The 22,963-nt window shown below is 33.3% G+C and overlaps 5 protein-coding genes across 7 annotated transcripts; 3 read left to right on the forward strand and 2 right to left on the reverse strand.

The window, feature by feature from the left end:
- On the forward strand, positions 1 to 1,805 carry LOC110659715 (pseudo histidine-containing phosphotransfer protein 6). Its single transcript, XM_021817754.2, has 5 exons — positions 1 to 166; positions 307 to 437; positions 867 to 1,010; positions 1,182 to 1,254; positions 1,374 to 1,805. Exons 1-5 carry the CDS (start codon positions 98 to 100, stop codon positions 1,425 to 1,427), a joined length of 471 nt encoding a protein of 156 aa, XP_021673446.1. The 5' UTR covers positions 1 to 97; the 3' UTR covers positions 1,428 to 1,805.
- Positions 1,806 to 2,633: 828 nt separating this feature from the next.
- On the forward strand, positions 2,634 to 4,615 carry LOC110658953 (pentatricopeptide repeat-containing protein At4g21065). The gene has a single exon (XM_021816760.2). The coding sequence runs from the start codon at positions 3,051 to 3,053 to the stop codon at positions 4,602 to 4,604; it is 1,554 nt and encodes a 517-aa protein (XP_021672452.2). The 5' UTR covers positions 2,634 to 3,050; the 3' UTR covers positions 4,605 to 4,615.
- A 3,695-nt stretch (positions 4,616 to 8,310) lies between these two features.
- On the forward strand, positions 8,311 to 9,691 carry LOC110658963 (protein LURP-one-related 12). Its single transcript, XM_021816765.2, has 2 exons — positions 8,311 to 8,797; positions 9,090 to 9,691. Exons 1-2 carry the CDS (start codon positions 8,573 to 8,575, stop codon positions 9,483 to 9,485), a joined length of 621 nt encoding a protein of 206 aa, XP_021672457.2. The 5' UTR covers positions 8,311 to 8,572; the 3' UTR covers positions 9,486 to 9,691.
- A 6,809-nt stretch (positions 9,692 to 16,500) lies between these two features.
- LOC110659730 (cucumber peeling cupredoxin) lies at positions 16,501 to 17,522 on the reverse strand. Its single transcript, XM_021817767.2, has 2 exons — positions 17,256 to 17,522; positions 16,501 to 17,161 (listed from the first exon to the last, which is right to left on the reverse strand). Exons 1-2 carry the CDS (start codon positions 17,434 to 17,436, stop codon positions 16,701 to 16,703), a joined length of 642 nt encoding a protein of 213 aa, XP_021673459.2. The 5' UTR covers positions 17,437 to 17,522; the 3' UTR covers positions 16,501 to 16,700.
- A 918-nt stretch (positions 17,523 to 18,440) lies between these two features.
- LOC110658979 (glucan endo-1,3-beta-glucosidase 14) lies at positions 18,441 to 22,150 on the reverse strand. Of its 3 annotated transcripts, XM_058148846.1 has the most exons (4): positions 21,176 to 21,262; positions 20,967 to 21,011; positions 18,829 to 19,865; positions 18,441 to 18,733 (listed from the first exon to the last, which is right to left on the reverse strand). In XM_058148846.1, exons 3-4 carry the CDS (start codon positions 19,651 to 19,653, stop codon positions 18,644 to 18,646), a joined length of 915 nt encoding a protein of 304 aa, XP_058004829.1. In that variant the 5' UTR covers positions 19,654 to 19,865; positions 20,967 to 21,011; positions 21,176 to 21,262; the 3' UTR covers positions 18,441 to 18,643. The 3 variants fall into 3 exon arrangements, with proteins under 3 accessions (XP_058004829.1, XP_021672488.2, XP_021672478.2); XM_021816796.2 differs by lacking the exons at positions 20,967 to 21,011; positions 21,176 to 21,262 and adding an exon at positions 22,002 to 22,150; XM_021816786.2 differs by lacking the exons at positions 20,967 to 21,011; positions 21,176 to 21,262 and adding an exon at positions 20,332 to 20,933.
- Positions 22,151 to 22,963: the final 813 nt, after the last annotated feature.

Consider the following 22,963-nt stretch of genomic DNA (forward strand, 5'->3'; position numbering starts at 1 on the left):
CCCTAAACCCTCGAGAAGCTGACACCCAAACCTTGGTGAAAAACTTTTAACTTCTTGATCAATTGCATAATTAGCCAAAACGGGTCTACCTGTGTGGATGCTTGGGTTGGGTGCGGATCGGTTGCGGGCCGATATGAACCGTTTACTTGCACTACTCTTTCACCAGGTAATGATCACCTTTCTTCTTCTTCTTCTTCTTCTTCTTCTTCAGTATTGTCTTAGTTTTTCCTTTGCTAGCTTATGATCAGCAGAAAAGATATGAAGTATTATAATTGTGATGATTTTGAATTGTGGTTTTGTTTATAGGGAGTGCTGGATGAGCAGTTCTTGCAGCTGCAGCAGCTTCAAGATGAAAGCTCCCCGAACTTTGTATCAGAAGTTGTGAATATCTACTTCCATGAATCGGAGAAGCTCCTGAGGAATCTCAGAGGATTACTGTAATTAACAATCTTTCATCTTCTGTCTTTCTTTATATTCTTTTCACAAGTACACGCGTGTAAAAGCAATTTGCAATTATAACATGATTTATTGGCTTCGATGTCTTTTGTTTTTCACCTCTACTTTTTCTTGGGTTATCTTCATTTCGCACGCGCATAAAGAACACAATTTGACTTGTTTTTGGCTTGGTGGGTTTATAATTTCACTAAACTAATGTCCTCCATTGTTAACTGGTTCTAAATCCTATTTTTTATATACAAAACGAGGAGGAAACTCAAATTTGGGTCTTTATCCATATGTATAGCATTATCTGCAGCCAAAGTTCTCTCTCTCTATCCACATTTGTTTTCTTTCCCTCTCTCTCATTTCAAATTTGAGTAATGCATACAAATGTGGAGTAAATAATGGTGGCAATGTTGATGGGACAGGATGGATAGAGAGTGCTCGGACTACAAGAAAATGGGAATCCATTTAAATCAGTTTATAGGAAGTAGCTCTAGTATTGGCGCCAAAAGAGTCAGAAATGTGTGTGTTGCCTTTCGCGCCGCTTCTGAGCAGAACAATCGAGCTGGGTAAAATCTTTTTCTTTCTCTCTCGGCTCAGCCTAGCTATCTACCTCATTTTCACTATCCATTTTTTATGCTTTTTACTTTGCCCTACTAAAGTCTATAACCAAAGAGGGAGGGACAGATATAGCTAAAAAGGCGTTTTTGACATGTGTATGTGTTGGTTTTAACTTTCAGATGCTTGAGAGCTTTGGAGCTGCTGGAGCACGAGTACTGCTACCTCAAGAACAAGATGCACGAACTGTTCCAGGTACGATTTCACATTATTAGCTTTTTCCAACACTTTTATGGACCTCTCCCAGTTTCTTTTCCTTTTTCACTTTTTGTTTGCAATGTCTCAATAACATTCTTGTTCACTACACACTGCAGCTTGAGCAGCAGAGACTGTTAGCAGCTGGAGTGAGATACCCAATGCAGAATTGAACCAATACTATGGGTTCCTCATCCATTTGGGTACTATTTTCATCTGGGTTTTTGCTAAAAACCAAGCTAAACTACCAGGGCTACTGTAATATTGCTGCTAGTCTGCTACGTCTAGAGAATGGAAAAGCGGCTACTGTTACTTGCCTTCAATGTAGAGTTAATTCTTTTTTTTTTTTTTTTTTTTTAGAATTTTGTCAGGTTGTAAGTTTGAATGAAAATGATCTAGCAAGTTGAGAATTTCAGTTCCTGTTGTGATATCAATTCTTTTTTCAAGTTAGCGGTCAGTGTTATATGGGTTCAGCTTTTCGTAGATGTGTTAATCAGGGCTTCTAATATAACTGTGACCTTTAACAGCTGTGAGTCTGTGACCTGTGCCGGCAGAATGTATAACAGTCAGTATCCAAATCCAGCCACAACTTTTCCAGTCTTAATGTGTCATAATCATCAATCAATCAATCAATACATCAACATTACAGTTTCTTTTTTTTTTTTTGATGTTCTAATTTTATTTTCTGAACCTTTCTCAATAAAGAAGCAATACAAATTTACATTCGGCAACTCCAGAGTCCAGCCTCCAAACCACCATAGTCATAGCCAAAAATGTGCATGCATGGTTTTCAACATATATCCAATGATATCTTGAACCCTTTCCTCAAATACTATATTCATTTATTATTTCATTAATTAGTTTGGTTAATGATAAAGAATTTGTTTCAGGCTCTTGCCTTCCACTTAATAAAAAAAAAAAAAAACCTCTCCGATTAGCAGATCATGCCCTTATAGGGTAGAGTCAGAGTATAAATTAAAAAAAAAAAAAACCCCTACAAGATGAAGTCTTTAATTAGGATAATTTGATTGGTTATCTATCATTTTAAGTACAGAGAGTGAGAAGTCTCTATCCATAATTATAGATTTATCTCCCATTATCATTTAGCCTATAAAATTTCTATTAAATCACCAAAGTTAAAATTGAACTGGCTACAATAAATTAATCACTTGAATAAAAGCAAAAAAAAAAAAATGTTAAAGAGCTAGTGGGGGGTGTTAGTTCTAACTGCCATTTTCTAAGATAGGTAAATAATTATATATTATTTTTATAATTTTGTGATATCGGAATATTTGGACGAGAGACATGTGTACAAGATACTGTTTAAGAGAATAGGAAAATACGGCGCTTTAGATACTTCTACGACTACTTCTGGGTGCTTGCTTGAGTGATGTTATAGTCTACGACTTCTTTCCTAACAAGACAATGATGGGTTAGATGCCATGGGGGGCTTTCCATTTAGCACTCTTATGATTAAGTTAGTATGAGATAGAGAAATCAAGAAAAGGAAAAAGAGACAAGAAACAAATAGAAAATAAGAGTAAGGGGTTTAAGTAATGTTTTAGCTGAGTAGTGAATCCCTATATATGTTATTGAAACTCCAATTATAACATACCACATATTATGTCTATATCGAATGAGTCTGTTCTTACAGCTCTATATTTGTCCTAAGTCAGAGTTTGTTTCCTAGTGAGATAATTATGACTTTGACATATCTAAAATAACAGTGATCAGGACTGAAACTTGCAGACGCTTCTCGTCTTGAGCACTAGCATTTGCATCCATGGAGTTTTAGGATGGTTGTGAACCCATTGTTTGGTACAAAAGTTACCTTTGCATACAACAGCCTCATTAGAACCCATGCTTCTTCATCTCCCTCCCTTGCTCTCACCCTCTTCTCTAACATGCGCCGAGCTGGCGTCTCGCCCGATCACTTCACTTTCCCTTTTGCACTCAAGGCCTGCTCTCGCCTCCAAATGGGTCAAGACCTCCATTCACTAATAGTAAAGCTGGGCTTTGATACTAATATTTATGTACAGAACGCATTGATTAATCTTTATGGGTATTGTGGCTTGGTTGATGTTGCTTTTAAGGTGTTCGACGAAATGCTTGATAGAGACCTCGTCTCATGGTCTTCCATGATTGCTTCTTTGGCTAACAATGGTCTTGCCCAAGAAGCTTTGGCTTTGTTTCAAAAAATGCAACTTGATGGGAATATAAAGCCTGATGAGGTGGTAATGCTCAGCGTTGTATCTGCTATTTCTAACTTAGGGGTACTAAAATTGGGTAGGTGGATTGATGCTTATATTTTCAGAAATAAGTTGAAACTTACTGTATCACTGGGTACTGCTCTCATCAACATGTATTCCAGATGTGGCTCTGTTGATGATTCTATCAGAGTGTTTGATAAGATGCCTGAAAGAAACGTGTTAACCTGGACTGCTTTGATTAGCGGGCTTGCAGTGCATGGACGATGCAGGGAGGCTCTTAGAGGGTTCTATGAGATGCGAGAAACCAATTTGCGACCCGATCATATTACATTTAGTGGTGTTTTAGTAGCATGCAGCCATGGTGGTCTTGTTGATGATGGCTGGAAAGTTTTCAAAAGCATTAAGACCGATTACGGTATTGAACCCACAGTTGAGCATTATGGGTGTATGGTTGATCTCCTAGGCCGTGCAGGCAAGCTCCACGAGGCCTTTGAATTCATAGAAAGAATGCCTTATAAACCAAATGCTATTATTTGGAGGACTCTGCTTGGAGCCTGTGTAAATCATAACAGTCTTGCATTAGCAGAGGAAGCAAAGGAGAAGATCAATCAGCTAGAACCCCATCACGATGGCGACTATGTGCTTCTATCAAACGCTTATGGTGAAGTTGGAAGATACACTGAAAAAGCTGAGCTTAGAACCTCCATGCAAGAGAAGAGAATTAGTAAGAAACCTGGATATAGCTTGCTGACAGTGGACGAGGAGATTCATGAGTTTGTATCAGGAGATAGTTCTCATCCTGAATCAGAGGAAATCAGGAAATTCCTAGTCTGTATAATTGATAGTCTTAGAGATGAGGGGTATACACCACATACCTCCAATGTGTTTCATGACATTGAAGAGGAGGAGAAAGAGCATAGTCTTAGCTATCACAGTGAAAAGTTAGCGGTTGCTTTTGCTCTTCTTAGGTTTAAGGACAGAAGAACCATAAGAATCATGAAAAATGTCCGAACTTGTCGCGACTGTCATTGCTTCCTGAAGCATGTCTCAGGCAAGTTTGATAAAGAAATTATTGTCAGGGATCGGAATCGGTTCCATCATTTCAGCAATGGAACTTGTTCTTGCCAAGATTATTGGTAAGAAATGCTCCACTTTTAGCCCTCTTGACCTACCTTTTTTGGCAACATGTATGAACTGCTTCGTGCTTACTGAGGACTGAAAGAATTTTCTAAGACGCTCTATCAAAGATACATTTCTGAATTCTAGGAATATATGTATATATTTTTTTAAATTTCATTTTAACAAGATTTTCACAGGTTAAAATATAATTACAGGCAAATAAAACGACCAAAATTCTGAAGCAGGGTAATGGAATCGGTAGCCAACATTATGGATGGAGAAAATTTATTGACAAATAAAAGGAGGTATTTTTTTATTACCTCTTTTTGTTCTTTCTCTCTTCCATCTCAAGACCAACCCTCGAACTCGAGACCTGATATTAGATTAATAAACATCTTGCCAACAAGGCATGTTGAGGGAGGTATTTTGGCTGTTTCATGATTTATTATAACTACTAATCTAAGTCAGCCACACAAATTTCTACCAAGATGCATTAGTGGGAAAATGATTTTTAATTTAATTTTATTTTCATAACAAGTTCTTACAAAGTTGAAATATAATCATAGAAAAATTAAAGCTAGACTGATGTAGCCAATATTTTTTTTTCCTAAAAATAGTAATTGGATTGGGTATATCTAAATTATTTTGAATTTTGTGTGAATTAAAATAAATTATAAATTATTTTAAATTAAATGGATAGAATCTAATCAAAATTTATTATATTTTTTAGCTAAATAAACTATTAATTATCACAATATCATTTGAAACTCTTTTTATTATGCAACACTCATTATTGCTAAGGCCATTAATCATCATGAGGATTTTCTTAAGGCTCAAAAGCTAGCGTTACCTCTTCTAATGGCTCAGAAGTTATCGGAGATACTGAGATTTCTTCATCTTGGTCCCCTTCGACTCGAGACTGCATTAAGATTAATTTTGATGAAGTTATTGGTAAGGGGAGGAATTTGAGCTCAATGGTCGCCATTGCTCATAATCACCAAACCCTTTCTCTGGCCTGGAGTTGTAAGACCTTCCAAAACATCATGAATCCTCTTATTCTGCAATGCCTAGCTTGTTGTGAAGCAATCCTTCCTAGTGAAGCGAAAGGCTTAGGTGATTGAAGGTGATTCTTAAATTGTGATGAATGCTATCCAAGGTGGCGTTATTCCAATCAACATCCACCTGATTGTTAAGGACATTATTGCCATATTGATCTTTATGGAGAAGTTCTCTTTCTCTTTTTGTAAGGACTTGCAATAGAATAGCCCATTTCTTGACTTCTAGAGTGATTCATAACTGTTCTTTCAGGTGTAATCCCTTCGAGTAAGTACTCTTTGTTTCGATTAGTATGCCGACTTAATTCTTTTTCATTATTATCTTTGATTAAAAAAATATATTATGCAACAAAATTTATTTTATAATATGTATTTCGTTAATTAGTATTTTGTTTATCAAATCTATGCATTTTAAATCCATAAAGATAGTCATTAATTTGAAGGGGGGAAGTCAAATTGATAATTAAACTTAACCTACCATGAAAGGGAGAAATGCCTCTAATTCTTAATCAAATCAACACGAAACCAACCTCTGAAATTATTTTAATTACTTGTATATGTATGAAATGCCAATTAAAATTTAAGCATACTTTTATAATATACTAATATTATTGAGTATTTTTTCCATTTTTTTCCCGTATTTATAAAAATTGTTTGCTAACATAATCACTTTAAAGACACCCCAAAATTCTCTCTTCATGATTATTTAAAGGATTACTGAAGATGGAGATATAATTAGATGTGTCCCACAGGATTTGGTACTAACATTTGAACAAATCTTTGCTCCTCTGTTTATTGAGTAATGAAGGGGAAAGAAAAAGGAAAATAGAGTGGCGGTGGAAGGTGGACAAATGGGGAATTGACTTTAGTTTTGTATTATTGCCACCTGCCCATAAATTTGTGTTTGTGGCTCTCATGACTTTCTATGACAGCCAGTGGGGTTGGGGTTTAGCCTTATTATGGGCATGTATGGCTTCTAACTTCATCTTTGCCTTGTTCATACCTCTGGATGCCAGCTTACATTTCTGCCTAGGACTTGACTCGAGTAAAGTGGAAGCCCATTGCTTTTCGGTTCGAACCTCAAGACCTTCCAGTCTTGCCGCAAAAGAATTGGTGGCTCCTGTGCTATGATCATCACGGCTGCAATGGGCTTGCATGCTTAATTTCTATGCTTGTTTGATAATATTGTTCTCGTGGCTGAAAATAATTGATTGAATTTAATTTAATTCTTATTTCTATTTTAGAGGTGGCAATTTGTATCATGTCGTGTCTAAATGAGTCGTATCTCGTTTTAACACGACATGATTATACTCGACCCGAATACAACATGATTATTAATCGTGTCATAAGTTCTCAATTCATACGCGATCTATTTATTAAACATGTCATACGACATGACCCACATAACCCATTTAATAAATAGATCATCTAAACATGTCATAAAACACGACCCGTGTAACTCGTTTAATAACTCATTTATCAAACAAGTTATCTAAATAAATTATATGACATGATCAATGTAAATCCGTTTAATGACCCATGTTACTTGTTTATTTAAAAAATTTGAAATGGATACAAGGGAGAGGATAGGATTTGAACCTAAGTCTATCCAATAATCATATAATTAATAACTGATTACATTATATTTTAATTTTATATATGATATTCCTCATATACAAATTAAATTAAAGTTATATAAAAATAAATAATTAATTAATAATATCACTAATTTATTTTATCAGTATATTTATAGAAATTATTTTTTAATCAATATTAAAGTTTATTAAATTTAATCCTTTATTTTTATTCTTAAAATAAATAAAATTTTGTTTTTAAATATTAACAATTTTCAAAAAAAAAATTTAGAATCGCTATGTAGTTTTATTTTTTTAGCCTCATATAATTTATATATATATAATGAGTAGTTATAATGAAATCAATTATAATGTTTGAGTCTAATTTTTCCCTTTTATTCACTATGTAATTTGTTTAATATAGATGATATTTATCAAGAATTTAAATTTTCTTTTAATATCAAATGTTTTATAAAAATAATAAAAAAATATAAATTATAAGATATTAAGCATAAAATTATATTTTTCATTATAAATAAAATGATCATAATAGGTTTAAATGGATAAAAAAAAATAAGTTAACTGTTAAGCAAATTAAATAAATAGGTTGTTGCGTATCTTATCGAATTAAGCAGATCAACCAGATTAAATCTTGATTTTTAGCGTGTCATAACCCATTTTATGACTTGAATCTATTTATGCTAAATTCAAATCTATTTAACTATGTATCGATTTGTGTCGTATAATCGATTCGTGTAAAAAATTATCAACTTTATTGTACTTAATTCAATTCGAAATTATTTCTTACTTTCTATATATTTTTACAAACCACGCTTTAAATATTTTAAGAAAATAAAATAACTAATATATCTTCAAAGCATCTCACTTTCACTACTAATTACAATATCAAAACATTACGAACCAGATTTGCTTTACCTAAATCCACATTTTCAATACCACAACAATATTCAAATCACTCTCCCAGTTGCTCGAGTTAGTACTGAGCCGACTCACCCACACATCAAAACAAAGTTAAACGTATTCCTGTCCCACTACCATACTCTAGCTGTCCAAAGATTCCCAAGATAAGTTTTCCTATAAATCAGGACATAGAGAGGGCAAGGAGGGGAGGTAGAGAGAGATCTAGTGACCAGAGATATTCTACTCCTAGCCCGCACATTAGAGCATTAATCCCCGGGTACCGTACGCGTTACTTTCTCTCTCGCTTCCTTTGCGAGCATTATATATTTTCGCTTCAACGCTTCTGGTCTTCCAAACGGTCATATTTCTCCGTAGGCGAACGCCAAAGTTACAAACAAAGTGAGTTTCGTTTAAGATCCCAGAAGAAAGAGGAAAGTAGATGAAGGGAGGGTTGGTTGTGGATAGTGGGTTTGTATACGAAGAGGAGAAGCATCTCACAGTGCTTAAAACCTCTTTGTTCTTTGCTAATGATGGCTTCACCGTCTACGATTGCAGTGGTCAGTTAGTCTTCCGAGTTGATTCCTACGGCCCTGGTACCCGCGATACCGGTGAAGTAGTTCTCATGGACGCTCATGGCCGTTGTCTTCTCACTGTGAGGAAAAAGGTATAATCTTTCTCTCCCACTTCCATTCAACGAATATCACAACGCAATGAATTCATTGAGAATGGGCTTAATATGTGATTTGGATTTATGGGTATGTTTTGTTTCCTAGTTTCCAGTTCATCGGATCCGAGTCATTGAGTTTTATGAATGATTGCGTAGCACAAAAGTGGAAAAAAATTAAAAATTTCTTATTCGTATTATCTGTAGTTTCTAATTTCGTTTCTGGGTATGGATTTATTTCAATTTTTTATATTGAAACCAACTGATTCAAATCGGTGACATATTTGAACAGAGACCAAGCCTACATCACCGATGGGAAGGCTATATAGGGGAAAGAACAGAGGGACAGAAACCGATCTTCAGCGTAAGAAGATCATCAATAATCGGACGGTGCAGTGTGGCCGTAGAAGTGTATGAGAATCCAGGGGAAGAGTACCAGATAGAAGGGTCCTTCGCGAATAGATGCTGCACAATCTTGAATACAAAAAAAGAATCTGTGGCTGACATCAAACGCAAAGTGGATGCCTCCACTAACGTGGTGCTTGGCAAGGATGTTTTTTCTCTCCGCCTAAGGCCTGGCTTTGATGGGGCGTTTGCCATGGGATTGGTTCTGGTGCTTGATCAGATCAATGGTGATGATTATGTGGAGGATGGGACCGAGGTGTCCCCGACCGCAGAGGAACAGTGATGGTGATTTTTGGGGGAAAGATAGGTTTCGGGTAATGTGATGGCAGTGGTGGAGTTGTCCCTTGATAGGGAATCCACATGTGTCGGCCCTCAACCTCTTGATTTTTTATTAAATGATCAAAACGACATGTGTAATGCTCTATGAAGATGAGGAGGGATTAGAGGAGCTTGTTTGTTCATATGGAATTAATAATATTTCATTGTCTATGTATGTCTATTCATTTTTCCCGATAATTTTGAGAGTACAAGTTCAAAATGCAAAACGAAAAATGACGTGACTAAAGGGAGGCATCCTGGCTTCACAGACGCAAACAAAGAAGGAGAGTTAGCGATGAACCCACGTCATGGTCCACAAACTAAACCCACCATCCACAGGCACATTTTTTATAGTTTATGATATGCATGGTGTACGCATCCAGATTTTCTTGATTTTATTTCTTATTAATTGAGAGAGAGAGAGAGAGAGAGAGAGAGATTTCCAGTGAGGTGAAGGATATTTTTCATATACAAACTATGTAAGTTCATAGATAGGGCACATGTCAACGAGGGAGAAGTGCACTCCTTTTATAATGCTCTTCAAATACTCATCAAAACTCGGGTCATCATAGTTAAATAGAATCATGAAACTATATAATATATATATTTTTTAGGAGAAAGCACAATTTAGTATTATGTAAATTTGTGTTCTTATATATTTTTTTAGAGGAAAGTATAATTTAGTACAATTGCATTTTTTAATTTAAGGATTAAAAAAAATTTTACGATTAATTAAATATCAAATTATCGCATAATTAATAAATTAAAAAAAAAAGCTAATGCTGTTAAGTAAATCACGTGGAGCTAATATGTTATGTTGATATTAGCATCACGTCTGATATAACATATTGATATCAGCATCACATCATTAATTTACATTAACGTTTGTATGTCACGTCAAATGTGAGTTAATGTCGGTATATCATATTAACGTTACATCAACGTAATTAAATATGTTAACCACTTATTCCCAAAATGCTAATGACGTGATAATTTAATCATCAATTTATCACAATTTTTTTTTTAATTCTTAAATCGAAAATACATTAAAGTACATGGCACTAAGTTATACTTTCTTTTTTTTTTTTTTTGTAAAGTTTAAAAAGTAAATACATTTCTAAAGAAGAAAAAACTTGTTAGTTGTTACCAACCATTGTATTAGTAGTGATAATTAAAATTCAATCATAAGGCTACATAATTTGGAATATCTTACAAATTTTCTTTTAATTTATTAATTTTTCTTTCCAATAAAAATATAAATTACTAGTTAAATCCATTTGAGTTTCAACCAATTTGAATGGGGAAGAAAATTGAATTATACATATCAAATTGATAAATGAATGGCTAAATTCAATATGTCTTTTAAATGAATTCCATATCTTTCCTTGGTTCTTCATTATCATCATTATTATTATTATTATTAGTGGTGTTGTTGTTCTTTCTTTTCTTGTGCTTTTATTAAGGTGTTGTTTGGTTTCTAAGCAAAAACAGGAAAATCCATATGGAGCAATTTGGTAGGTTGGTTCAAAACACAAATAATTAAAGCTGGAAGTTTTGTTTTTGACCATACTTTAATTTTAATATATCATACTTTGGCCCTACTTCCATACTAAATTATTAAAGAGTTCTCATATATGCCTTTCCTTTTCTTTTTCCTCTTAATCCACATGTGATCTTCCTGCTTTAAATTGAGCAATAATTGCAATATAAATATAATTTTCATACTAGAAACAAAGAAAATTTGAATGGGATACTTATCCCATTGCCATTTCAAGAAAAGAAAACAAAAGTTATAATGTTGTTATTATTATTATTTTTTTAACAAAGAAAGTAGGGATTGAGAACTTAAATTTGATACCTATTAGATGAGTAATGTGTTTTTAACTATTAGAACAATCCAAGTTAAGTTGTAATGTCATTCGTTAATAGTTCTTGTCGTGAATGTAGAGTGAAATTCGAATGCACCCTTAATACCTTGACACCATACTATACCTCACAGTGTATGCCAAGATATGCCACACAGTGTGTCGGAACACCATATTTTATCTCATTTATTATTATCCATTCTTGATTTATTTATTTATAATTATTAAGTGAAATTTATGAAATTGATCTCATTTAGATCATTTATTAAAATTATAAATTAAATTGAGGTTCTGGAAATTTTATAGAAAATCCGGCAAAGTACCGACTAAAAATGAAGAAAACAATTCTTCAGAACCTATGAAAAATACTTCCAATAGTCATTCAATTCCACAACTCCCAATTTTCTCATCAATTCTCAAAAATACTTCCATTTGTCATTCATTCATTTTACATCTCAAAACATAAATAAATACTCAATTTTCATTTATAATTATAAATTTACAAATATTTGCATTAATACCAAAATATATTACATGAGTTTCAACTATACACGAGAAAATAAAAGTTTAATTACAAAATACAAACAGTAAAAAATACCAAAATGGGACCTAATGTCCTACCAATGCACTCAGAGGTGACACAAAATTATGGTCTACTGGGCTCTCTGTCTAAATCTTCAGTACCTACGCATTGCAAAAGCGACGCACTAAGTATAAAGCTTAGTGGTGCCAATAATACAAGAAAATATAATATGCAAGTAAAAGTAAAAATTTTCTAATTATTGTGCTTATAAGAAATAAATAATTACTAACTTACTGTTTAGTCGAAGGCTAATTACATTTTATGATATTAACTCTTTCTAGCATTTTATTAATCGTTTTCTTGATGATTTTGAGCCTCTTTTTATTGTTGTAATCATTCTTATTCTTTATCTTAATATTTAATTTCCTTACTTCCTTTAATAATCAATTCAATATATTCATACTTTTCCATGTCCAAGTAACCTATACAAATTGACCGGACTTGATAAACGAGTAAACTAGCATTGGGTACTAGGTACCTTGGGCCGTCACACCATCGGTCACAATGTGTCTCACGGTGTGCAGACAGAATGGCTAATAAGCCATAAAAGCAATAAGGCATAAAGTCAAGTATAACATCATAATCAGTATAGCCATAGGCTTTCATATCACAGAATGGCATGAAGTCATACGCAGTACTGCTATCAGAATCCTATTGGCATGCCAACCTATCCAAACCAATCACACTAGGCCTACTAGGGCATTTAACACTTTTAATTTATGTAATTCTTTGAAATTGAAATTTTATGGCTACTATTCATTTCATTAGTCAACTAAAATATTGACTTTTCATAGACAATAGGTATATTGGTTCTAATATCACCAACATACCATATTTTGCATTCTAAAGTTATTGGCATTGGTTGCCAATTCCATTTTAAAGCTTAGGGTTGGTTGTTTAAAATTTTCAGATTTTAAGTACTTGGTTTACTGTTCTATTGGTAAATTTTTCAGTAAGAATTTGGCAATATTGTCCTCATGAAAGTTATTCATTTATGTGTCTTCTTTAATTCCCTTTTTGAATCACTCCATTTGGAGTTTTCTAGCTCAAGATATGCCACTTTGAGCAAGATTGGCTAGATTGGTATCTACCCAAAAATTCTGGGCAGAATACCATTCTGACAGATTTGGTAGTTCAATTTTGGCCAATAATTTCATTTGGTTAAGTTCAGAATTAGAGTTTGTGTTCAACATAAAAGTTGTTCTAAATTATCTAAGCATTTCATTGACATAAATTTCAGGTCAATTGGACCTTTCTACACTGAGTTATGACCAAATGAATGCATTGTTCATTTGATCATTTTGCCCAGGCAGAATGTGTGTTACCCAGATTTCATCAATTTTTAGGGCATCCTAAGTTTATTTTCTGGACAGAGTTCCTTCATTAAAGTTGTGCTATTATGTGTCTAATTTCATGTCCAATTGGCCTTACACCAATTGAACTTACACAACCTAAGTTACAACTGCGCAAACTTGCTGGACTCACATCCAGACCTGCAGTGCACACTGGACAACATACCTAATCTCAATTCCTTGGCACAATTCACTTAATTTCCTACTCAAATATGACCAAATGGTCACTAATTGACCATTACAACCTCTTTTCACCAATACATAAAAAAAATCCAAATTTTGGTACCCAAACCCTAACTCCAAAAATTTCAATTCTCTATATACATGCAATCCATAAATTAAAACACCAAAATCATGTTCAATGGTAGCCATACACAATTATTATGCAATCAAATTGATGAAATCCTAAGAGACCATAAGGCTGCTAAAATTGATAGAAATTCATCATGCAAATTTTATTTAATTCTACTTAATTTTCTCACTCAATTTTTACTCCACATAAGATATACAAAAAATTTTTAGAAGGAATTGGCACTAACCTTGACTTAGTCACTTTCCAAGACTTCAAAACTTCACTTTCTTCCTTTCTTTTTGCTGTCCAAAGCTTGCTTTAGTGGTAGGGACAAAATTTCATGAAGGAAAGTTAGGGTTTTGAGGTGGTTTGGTAGAGGTTTGGAAGCTTGGTGAAGCTTCAATGGTGGAAGAGAGGGAGCTGGTTCATTTGTGAAGAAGAAGCAGATTGTTTTCTTCAATTTTTTTGTCCATTTTACTCATTTTAAGTGGTTTAGAGACATGTGTCACAATGTGATTTGGTGGGGGCATTTTAATGACATCATGTGATGTCATAATTTCAAATTTCCTTCATTTTCTTTCCTTTTCTTTTCTACTCATTTTCAATTAAATTTTAGTAATATTTATTCAAATTTATATCATAATAATTATTTACTTAACTGGACAAGTTGGCCAAAAATCATTTCTGAAGACGAAATGACCAAAATGCTGTCCGTTTGGCTTATTGAGCTAAAATCATCTGTACCAATCTAAAAATTTTTCTAAGCCTTTTCTTGGCATTCTAATGCCATAGAAACTCAATGACTCTTCTCTAGAGTCCCAAAAATTATTTTATGAATTTTCTTCAAGGTTTAGGGCTCTTAGCTGCGATGACCGCAACTTCCCACTAGGTTACCTATCGCTAGGGCACCGGTTCATTCAACTTGGTTGTATTTTATTTCTAAAATTTTTCCTAAATTTTTCTTATTAATATTTGAGTTATTTATGATTCCTCACTCTAGTCTAAATATTTTTCCAGATATTCTAGCTGTCCGAACCGACACCGGTCACCGGAACAGTAGAATGTATGGAATTGCTACAGTGAGGATGTTACATACCTATTAGGTGAATAATATACTTTAATTAATGGACCAAATCACGCTAGATAGTTATGTCATTTATTAATTATGAAGTCCTTAAAATTATGTGATTTTTTTTTTCCAATTTTGATTATCTCCTGCCCCTCTTTTTTGTGATTTAGTTTCACAAGATTCCATTATGCAACCTAATTAATAAGCACAACAACATAATGGCAAAACACATGAGAGAAAAATAGACTTCATTTATCATTTTTCACCTTTAATCTCTCATTCTATATGATATCGTGTTATTCCACATGTATTATGAGCTAAATATTAATTTCATATATTGTATTAAATTCACTCATTTAATCCGAATAATCATAGATATCATTACTATTTAGAATAAGAGAAATTATTAATGACTAAATTATACCCAATTATCAATAATTAAAAATTAGTTTAAACTACTAATTGGGATTTCTCAATTTACAAATTTAGAGTAATTCATTCTTCCCTACACAATTCTTTATATGTAAGTGAAAAAGATCAATAAATTGATGTAATTAATGCAACATTTTTAGCTCTACAAATTAAACCAAATTAAGCTATGTCGGCAATATTTTCTGTGGTTGTATACAATTCTAACTTCTGCTTTATCCATTATCTTTTTTCTTATTATATTCCTTTCATCAATATCCATTGAAGGAGGTCCACTCTGCAGCAACTGTATATATTGGGGCACAAAAGGTACATAAAACTCTATTTCAAGACATGAGAAATTACTATAAATTCACCTTTATTAAACTTTCTAATGAATAGATTAGTTCTTGTAATGTGCTTCGTGTCACATCTCAGCCATTTTTTTTACCAAAAAAAAATCAACAGGAAAAAGGAGATTGCATATCATTTGCAGGACGGCAAAAGGAGAATAGAAAAAAAAGAAAGAAAGAAAGAAAAATCTCTGGTTGAGTTGCAACTTGTAAAAAATGTGTTATTTTAGGATTTTTTTTAGATATAGTTTATTATTGATTGAAGACACAAGATGTATGATCACACTTATCTATTAAATATATAAATTTTACATATTTTTATCTTAGGTTTATAATGAACCAGGTATAGACAAGAATTTCACGTTATTTTATTCATTTAATTAATTATATGATGAATCAATTTTTATATATGATAAATTAATTTATTTAGTTTAAAAAAAGAGAAATTATTTTTTAAATGCGAGTTAGAATTAATACAGCATTAGTGGTTTTGGTGGGCAAAAAGAGCATATAATGCATGGTCTCCATCGAAAGGGAGATTAGGTGAAAGAAAAGAATCGATCCATAACAAAAAGAAATTGAAGGAATGGATCCCTTCCTCTTGTTGATAGGGCACGTACCCTATTGTATTTAGTATTGAGAGCAGGCATGCACTTTGTTTTAATTGTATTGTAATCCTTGCAAAGTCATAATTTATTGTTCTATAAAGTTGATTATGCTCTTGCTTAAATTAATCATCAAGATATGTATTATAATTAAAAGTTAATTGGCAAAGTGGACAGATAGATAAAATATGTTCAGATTGGGCGCATGAACGAAAATTTGGCAAAAAAAAAAAAAAAGTGTATTTGAGTTCAGCGTACGCAGCAAAGGACTCAAGGGTATATTTTATATTTATTATTTTATTTTTAATTTAGTGGTATCAGAGTCTAAATTTTAGTCCTCTTATAAGTTCTTAAATTTAAATTTGAGTTAGTAATAAATTTTTATAAACAAAAATTTTGAAAAATTTAACTCCATAAATATCAATCCTCTGATTTTATTGATCAATTCTAAGCCTGAAAAAAGAATACATAAATACTTCGAAAATGACCTAACTACATAAATACCTTGGAAATGACCTATCTGAATTTGAATTAAAAGAAGAAAAGAACGTCTATAATAACAATAGACACCTAGAGATCAATAAGGCCAAATTGATCTCTATCGAACAAATATTCAAACTTTATTGTATGATTATGTATAGCATTACCCTAGCCTAGAAGAAAAGGCCCATGAGGACAGCCAACGTGGAGAAAGAGATACCAGCCAAGACCTTAGAAGATGAAGATCCTGGTGGAGGAGGGGTGTTAACGTTGGGGCCCATTGCCCCTGGAGGAGTTGAAGGGCTTGTGGGCGCACCTGCTGGGGCATCAGGTGGGCAAAGGGCGGGGGTATTTGTGGGTGAAGGAGTGGTTGGTGGGGACAGTCTAGGGGTGGTGGAGGGCGGTGAGGCTCCTGGTGCACCTCCTGATGACGAGACAGTGATGGCAAGTTTCTGGCCAAATTGACAATGCTGGGAAAATGTACAGATATAGTAGTGATCTCCAGCGTCGTCCAGGGTGATGTTGACAGGGCCGGCGGTGATTACGTTCCCAATAGAATTTGAAGAAGAGCATGCATCGAAGGAATCCTTCTGGACTCGGAGTACATCGTGCTCATTGGTAGTAAAGTTGAAAGCTGAAAATCGATATTCAACAAGGTTATATATACTATGCATATTTTCCAATATATATATATTATTGAACTGAAGTTAGAGCTTCATTAGACTTACTTAGGATATCCCCAACAACGAAATTCTTGCCATTAGCCCAGTTTGTGTAAGCTTGTGCACCACCCTGTGGAATAGTCCAATAACCTATGTTATCCCCCACTACATGCACCGTCTGTGCCGCTGCACACTGCAGCAAAACCACAGAAACAAACCCGAAAGCTACACTAATAAACCTTGCCATTTTCTTTAATTTTTTTTTCCTTTTCTTTGGAACCTTTTCTTAATTTCTGCTTGGAACTATGTCCAGCTCAATGAGATTAATGCCAAGGTCACATGGCTTCTAGACCATATATATGCACAAAGGACGGTGTGAAGACGAGGAGTTGGTAACAATTAGACGCGGCCTTGACGGGGGAAGGGAGACTGGACAAGGAGGCAACCGGCATAGACGGTAAGCAACAGTGCCGGTCTTGTTTATATGCAGCGAGTCCGCCACCGGAGACCTTTTATGCAATTCTTAAACGCTGAATAGCCATTGTGGAACTTTCGATTCCAAGGCCAAGACTATTCTACCTTTTTTTGGGCCGTACACTGTTGGCTGATGCCTTGACTTGTCCTTAGCTTCAAATAAGAAATTAATTATGATATCATAATGATTTCATACTAACCTCGTATATTGTTGAATGGATGTCTCGGTTGAGTTAAGAACAAGTTAATTTGATCGTACATATGATAATTATTATAAATTTCAATTGATTGTTATAAAATTTAAAATTAAACACAAATTTGCTTTTTTTTTTTAACCAGTCCAGATTTATTATATAGTTTGGATTAAACTACAAATTCAAATTTCTAAAATTCAAGTTAATTTTATAACAAATTAGTTTTCTTTTTATAGAAATCATATACAGCTTTCAACATCTTTGGAAGTGGGCTCTATGAAAGTGATAAATTAGAATATTAAAGATTCCAACTAAGCAAAACTTCCAGGATGCTGGGAGTTTGAATATTTCTTGCATTTTCACCTACGGTGTTAGACTTTATAATGCAGACAAATAAGACTTTGTGCTCACAAATTAGTCATAGAAAACTTTCAAGGAAACTTCATGTCCTCTAACGATAGGGAATTTCCTTGACATTTGCTTCCTTTGATAATTTCAGCAGAGGCAAGGTTCAGACCAAGATTGCCTCAACCAGCCCATTAATGAAATCCAAATAGTTAAATCTAGCCATTGCAAAAGATACTTGAAAAAATAAGAATCCGCAGTTATTCAGTGATCAATTGATTCAACAATTAATTGTCTGTACAAGATCAGCAAATGAATTGGTTACACATTGATATGTTACAAACTACATTAGCAAATTCAAGAGCCTGAAGTCATTTCCTTGCCCTGCTGCACCATCGTACTGAACATGGGTAAAATAAGCTCTAGACCTTTTGACACCAGTCATAAAGCTGAAACTAATAGCAGAACTGCTGTGCAGGTTGCAGAAACTAATGAATAGGAAGAACCCAGCCAAGTGGAAGCTCCAATGCCCTGAAAGCCAAAAAAAAGGAAAAAATTTCAGGGAGGAAGAAAAATAGAACTTCAGGGAATCCAGTGAATTTCAGAAAAACTCAGGAATTTTATACCTTGAAAGAAAGAAGATATGAAACTGCAGATGATTCTTTAAGTCCCGTAAATCCAATATCATATGCTATGCTTCCATCAGGTTTGAACAATCCAAAGTTTCTCTCAGAAGTTGGCCCAGGCTTTAAATTCTCATTGAACAATGCGAAAATATAAGCTCTCACCACAGTTTTAGGCCTATAGGGGGTACCCTTCTTTTTAGATAGCCGTTTCTTCAGATTATAATTGTAGGTCCTAGCATTTTGCAATGTAGCACCTGCTTCATTTGCATCTCCATGAGACGCCCAGCCAGTTTCAGAAACTATGACTTCCACCTTGGGAAACCCTGCCTTTTCCAGGGCAGCATAAGCTGCATCAACCTGAGCATCAAACATGTTATCATAGTGTAGATTAGTCTTTGTATCTACAATTCCAGGATTTGATTTAAAAAGAGCATAGTTAACGTCAATATGCTCAGGATCACTCTTGTAGGCTAGAAAAGGATAGGCATTTATGTAGAAAGGAGAACCAATCTGCGAGAAGAACTGCAACAACGGCTTCATGTATATAAGAACATCTTCCTTGAAAACACATGCAGATGGAGGGTAGGAACTGGCAAAAACAGCCTCTGAATGTGGGCTGGAGACCTCAACAGACTTTTCCAAACCCAGCCTCCGAAGAGCTGAATAAACATTTTTGACAGAAGGCAGCAAAACTTCCCAGAGCTCATGGTCGTCACCCCCCAATATCTCATTTCCTACAGTAATTCCAACAATTTTAGTTCCAGGAAGGAATGGCTGCACATTTTCTTTGATCCAACTGATCGCGCGATCCTCGCCTACACTCATTTCTTTCAAATACTGATTGCCAATTCCAACTATTATTTCAATGCCAGAACCTTTGAAGGCCTTGAGGACTTCATGATCAGCATCATAGATTTTAATATTTTTAATCTTGGCAGCTCTGAGAAGCGTCACCACAACACCTGGTGCAGGTAAATTATCCGCTATCCTACCATAGTTTACTCCAAATGTTCCTTTGAATGCATTCACCGTAACAACTGCAGGAAAGATACACCAAAGGTCAGACAGAGTTTCATCATGACAAGCTTCAAATTCTATCAATTTCGGTAAAATTTAGCTCGAGTATAACAAGCTACTTGCATAGAAATGAAAATGTGGATTCCTAAATCAATTTTTATGCATACTAAATAAGCTTTAGGTATTTGAATATCCATTCTTCAAACCTGCAGTACATCAATTACCTCCCCAAAATATCATAGAAATTTATCAACAAAATTGAGGATAAAAAGCAAATTATGTGCTAAACAGTATTATTTTAAGAATTAAAAAGCAATTCCCAGCAAAGATGATGCAATTGCGCCAATATAACCCTTCAGATATTTAATCTTAAATTACTAAATATCATGACATTGATCATTGGAATTCAACACATCCTTCTTCCAAGAAGAAGACCAGCACATAAAAATCTTCCTAAGAAAAATGAATGAAATTCAAATTATGTACCATTGGAAAATATGACGCAGAAGATGAGGAGAAGCCAAAGAGAGAAAGAAGAGAAACTCATTCTGGTGGACAAATTAACGAAGAAAGTTCATTCCATTTGTAGAAAAGCAGAGGGGTGGGGTCCAATCTTTTGTAACTGAAAAGTGTCAAAAAGATTAACCCTTTGGATGATAATCCAATTCTTGTTCTTGAGGCATGCCATAACACCCCGCAAGAAACTATAAAATGATTCTTAGCCTAAATCTAAAAGTCTTGGAAAGAAGATTCCTAATCTTTGCCCAAAGATGAAAGAAAATCTTGAGAGGGTTTGGTATAGATTCTTAACTTTGCTGTCAAAAAAGTAAACTTTTCCCTTTCTACTACTGAATTCTTATGGGAACACTCTCTCCCTGGAAATGGATGCTTCTCTAGTAAACTCTTGTCATATATATACTTTTCTTGGGAGAGGATCAGAGGAGTTCTTGATGAATGATGGTAGGGTGTGGTGGAAGAGACATAGTCTCAGAGACAGAGTAAAATAAAATGGTCCAATGTCAGATAAAAGTATTGATTTGTGGGATGTTCCTCTGAATGAATTTGTTTCTTCCCTTATTAAAATAAAATAAAATTTTTAAAGAAGCAAAAAGAAAACAAACCTGAAAAGGTTGAGGGGATTCTTCTTCTTCTTCTCAGATATTAATCTGAAAAAGAAGTTTGGGATTCAATTATTCCTTTTTTTTTTAAGATTAGGATTCAGTTATTCTCAAACAGGAAGATTGTTGAAATTGTAAACACCATGAGCAGCCTAAATTTTTTATATAATTCAATATTTTAAAAAGTAAAATAAAATTATAACAAATTATACCTTTAATTCCTTCAATCACTTCAAGAATGCTTTATTTATTCGCTTTCAAGTTGCCAGATTTTGCCCTTAGCTTCAATCACTACCATAATGTTAGCATACAACTACACTTTCCCCAGTTCCTAAATATATATGACTAGTTGAATGCTCGAGCATTACACGAATTTCTTTTAAAATATTTAGTTAATTAATATTTTTAATGAATCAATTTTTATTGATCAGATTTAAGAAGTCAAAAAAATTTAAAAAGAAGTTATTTTTTATTTAATTAATATTTTAAATAAATTATTTTAAAGCAATTCGTTTTTTTATGGGTAATTTTTTTTATAAAAATTTTTCATATAATTAATGGATAAAATCACCATTTATATATATGTTACTAAATATAGAGAATGACTCTAAGTGGCTATGAGAAATTTAAGGAGATATTCAATAACACCATAATGAAGTCAATTAACATAATTATCACAATTAAATATGTTGTAGATATTCGTAATTTAATATTTTCATACATATTTTTTTATTATTTTTTACATGATATATTATTATTATTATTATTTCATACATATTTACAGATCTTCAATTTGCTCTCACCAATTCCTTTAAATCTGCAAAACAACCACAATCTAAATCTGTTTACACCCAACCCAAATAAGGGAGACCTGCCCCAAGTCAAGACGGAGAAAACAAACAGATGTCTGCCCTGCCCCAAAGGGCAGAGGAAGCAACCGGGGAGAAGAACTCAACTCATTCAAGAGGTAATCAGAAGGGGAGATCATAATATTTGAGAGAAATTTCTCTCTAGAAACAAGAGAGAGAAGGTTGTTACCTTTTTCGTTGAGCCTATAAAGCACCATGATCCACAACTAAATAAGAACCACATCTGTGCATAAAAATCTAGATTTTTACAGATTGTTTGGATGGAGGGGTTTGGAGGGTAAAGTAAAGTAAAGCAAAGTAAGGCTTTACGGGATTTTTAGATTGATTGAGATGAAAGTATATAAGAGAGATGGTTTTTTTATTGTTATTTAGGGAGTTTTGACCCTTTAAATCCTTTTTTTCTTTAACCCACGAATTTAGTGGGTTGAAGGGGTTAAGATTTTTATATTTATATATTATTCTTTATTAATTTCTAGAAACTCAAAATTACCTCTTTTTTATTTTTATATTTTAAATTATTTTATAAAAATAATATATTTATAATATTCATATTTTACCTTACTTTTTAATATATTCCCCTCCAAATAAAACAATATTATTAAATATTCATTTATCTTATTTTATTTTACCTCCCTTCTAAACATAAAATAAATTATTATCGTACTTTATCATACTTTACCTTATCATACCTTACTTTATTAAACCTTCATTCACCTCGTCCAAATAAAGAGTCAGTGTCTTCCACCATCCTCTGAGAGGTGAGATTTTGTGTATATGTATCAAATAGGACTATGCACAGTTTTTTGAGAAACAGAACAGAAACGAACTATAATCGAATTTATACATGTGTGTTTCAATTTTTTTTAGATGTATTATATATTTTTAATATAATTATATATATTTATATATGTATATATGGTTATGAACTAAATACAACCTAATATTCTATTTCATTTCTCTATATTTTCTTAATAATTTTGGTTATAAATATATTAAATTATCTTATAATTCTTAATTATAAATATATTATTATTTTATATATTTGTTAATTCTTAATTATATTTGTATCTTATAGTTAAATATTATATAATTAATAAAAAATTAAAATGTATATTATATGATATATTATTT

The sequence above is a fragment of the Hevea brasiliensis genome, chromosome 6 (assembly GCF_030052815.1).
Source record: "Hevea brasiliensis isolate MT/VB/25A 57/8 chromosome 6, ASM3005281v1, whole genome shotgun sequence".
In the NCBI taxonomy this organism is placed as follows: Eukaryota; Viridiplantae; Streptophyta; class Magnoliopsida; order Malpighiales; family Euphorbiaceae; genus Hevea; species Hevea brasiliensis.

Coding starts and splice junctions, on each gene's coding strand:
- LOC110658979 (XM_021816786.2), bottom strand. CDS start 20,392: ATGAGTTTCTCTTCTTTCTCTCTTTGGCTTCTCCTCATCTTCTGCGTC. Junction 19,866..20,331: donor CTGCGTCATATTTTCCAATG/GTACATAATTTG, acceptor TCTTTCCTGCAG/TTGTTACGGTGAATGCATTC. Junction 18,734..18,828: donor CATATCTTCTTTCTTTCAAG/GTATAAAATTCC, acceptor TTTGGCTTTCAG/GGCATTGGAGCTTCCACTTG.
- LOC110659730 (XM_021817767.2), bottom strand. CDS start 17,436: ATGGCAAGGTTTATTAGTGTAGCTTTCGGGTTTGTTTCTGTGGTTTTG. Junction 17,162..17,255: donor CGTTGTTGGGGATATCCTAA/GTAAGTCTAATG, acceptor ATCGATTTTCAG/CTTTCAACTTTACTACCAAT.
- LOC110658963 (XM_021816765.2), top strand. CDS start 8,573: ATGAAGGGAGGGTTGGTTGTGGATAGTGGGTTTGTATACGAAGAGGAG. Junction 8,798..9,089: donor TTCTCACTGTGAGGAAAAAG/GTATAATCTTTC, acceptor ATATTTGAACAG/AGACCAAGCCTACATCACCG.
- LOC110659715 (XM_021817754.2), top strand. CDS start 98: ATGCTTGGGTTGGGTGCGGATCGGTTGCGGGCCGATATGAACCGTTTA. Junction 167..306: donor TTGCACTACTCTTTCACCAG/GTAATGATCACC, acceptor TTTTGTTTATAG/GGAGTGCTGGATGAGCAGTT. Junction 1,011..1,181: donor GAGCAGAACAATCGAGCTGG/GTAAAATCTTTT, acceptor TTTAACTTTCAG/ATGCTTGAGAGCTTTGGAGC.
- LOC110658953 (XM_021816760.2), top strand. CDS start 3,051: ATGGTTGTGAACCCATTGTTTGGTACAAAAGTTACCTTTGCATACAAC.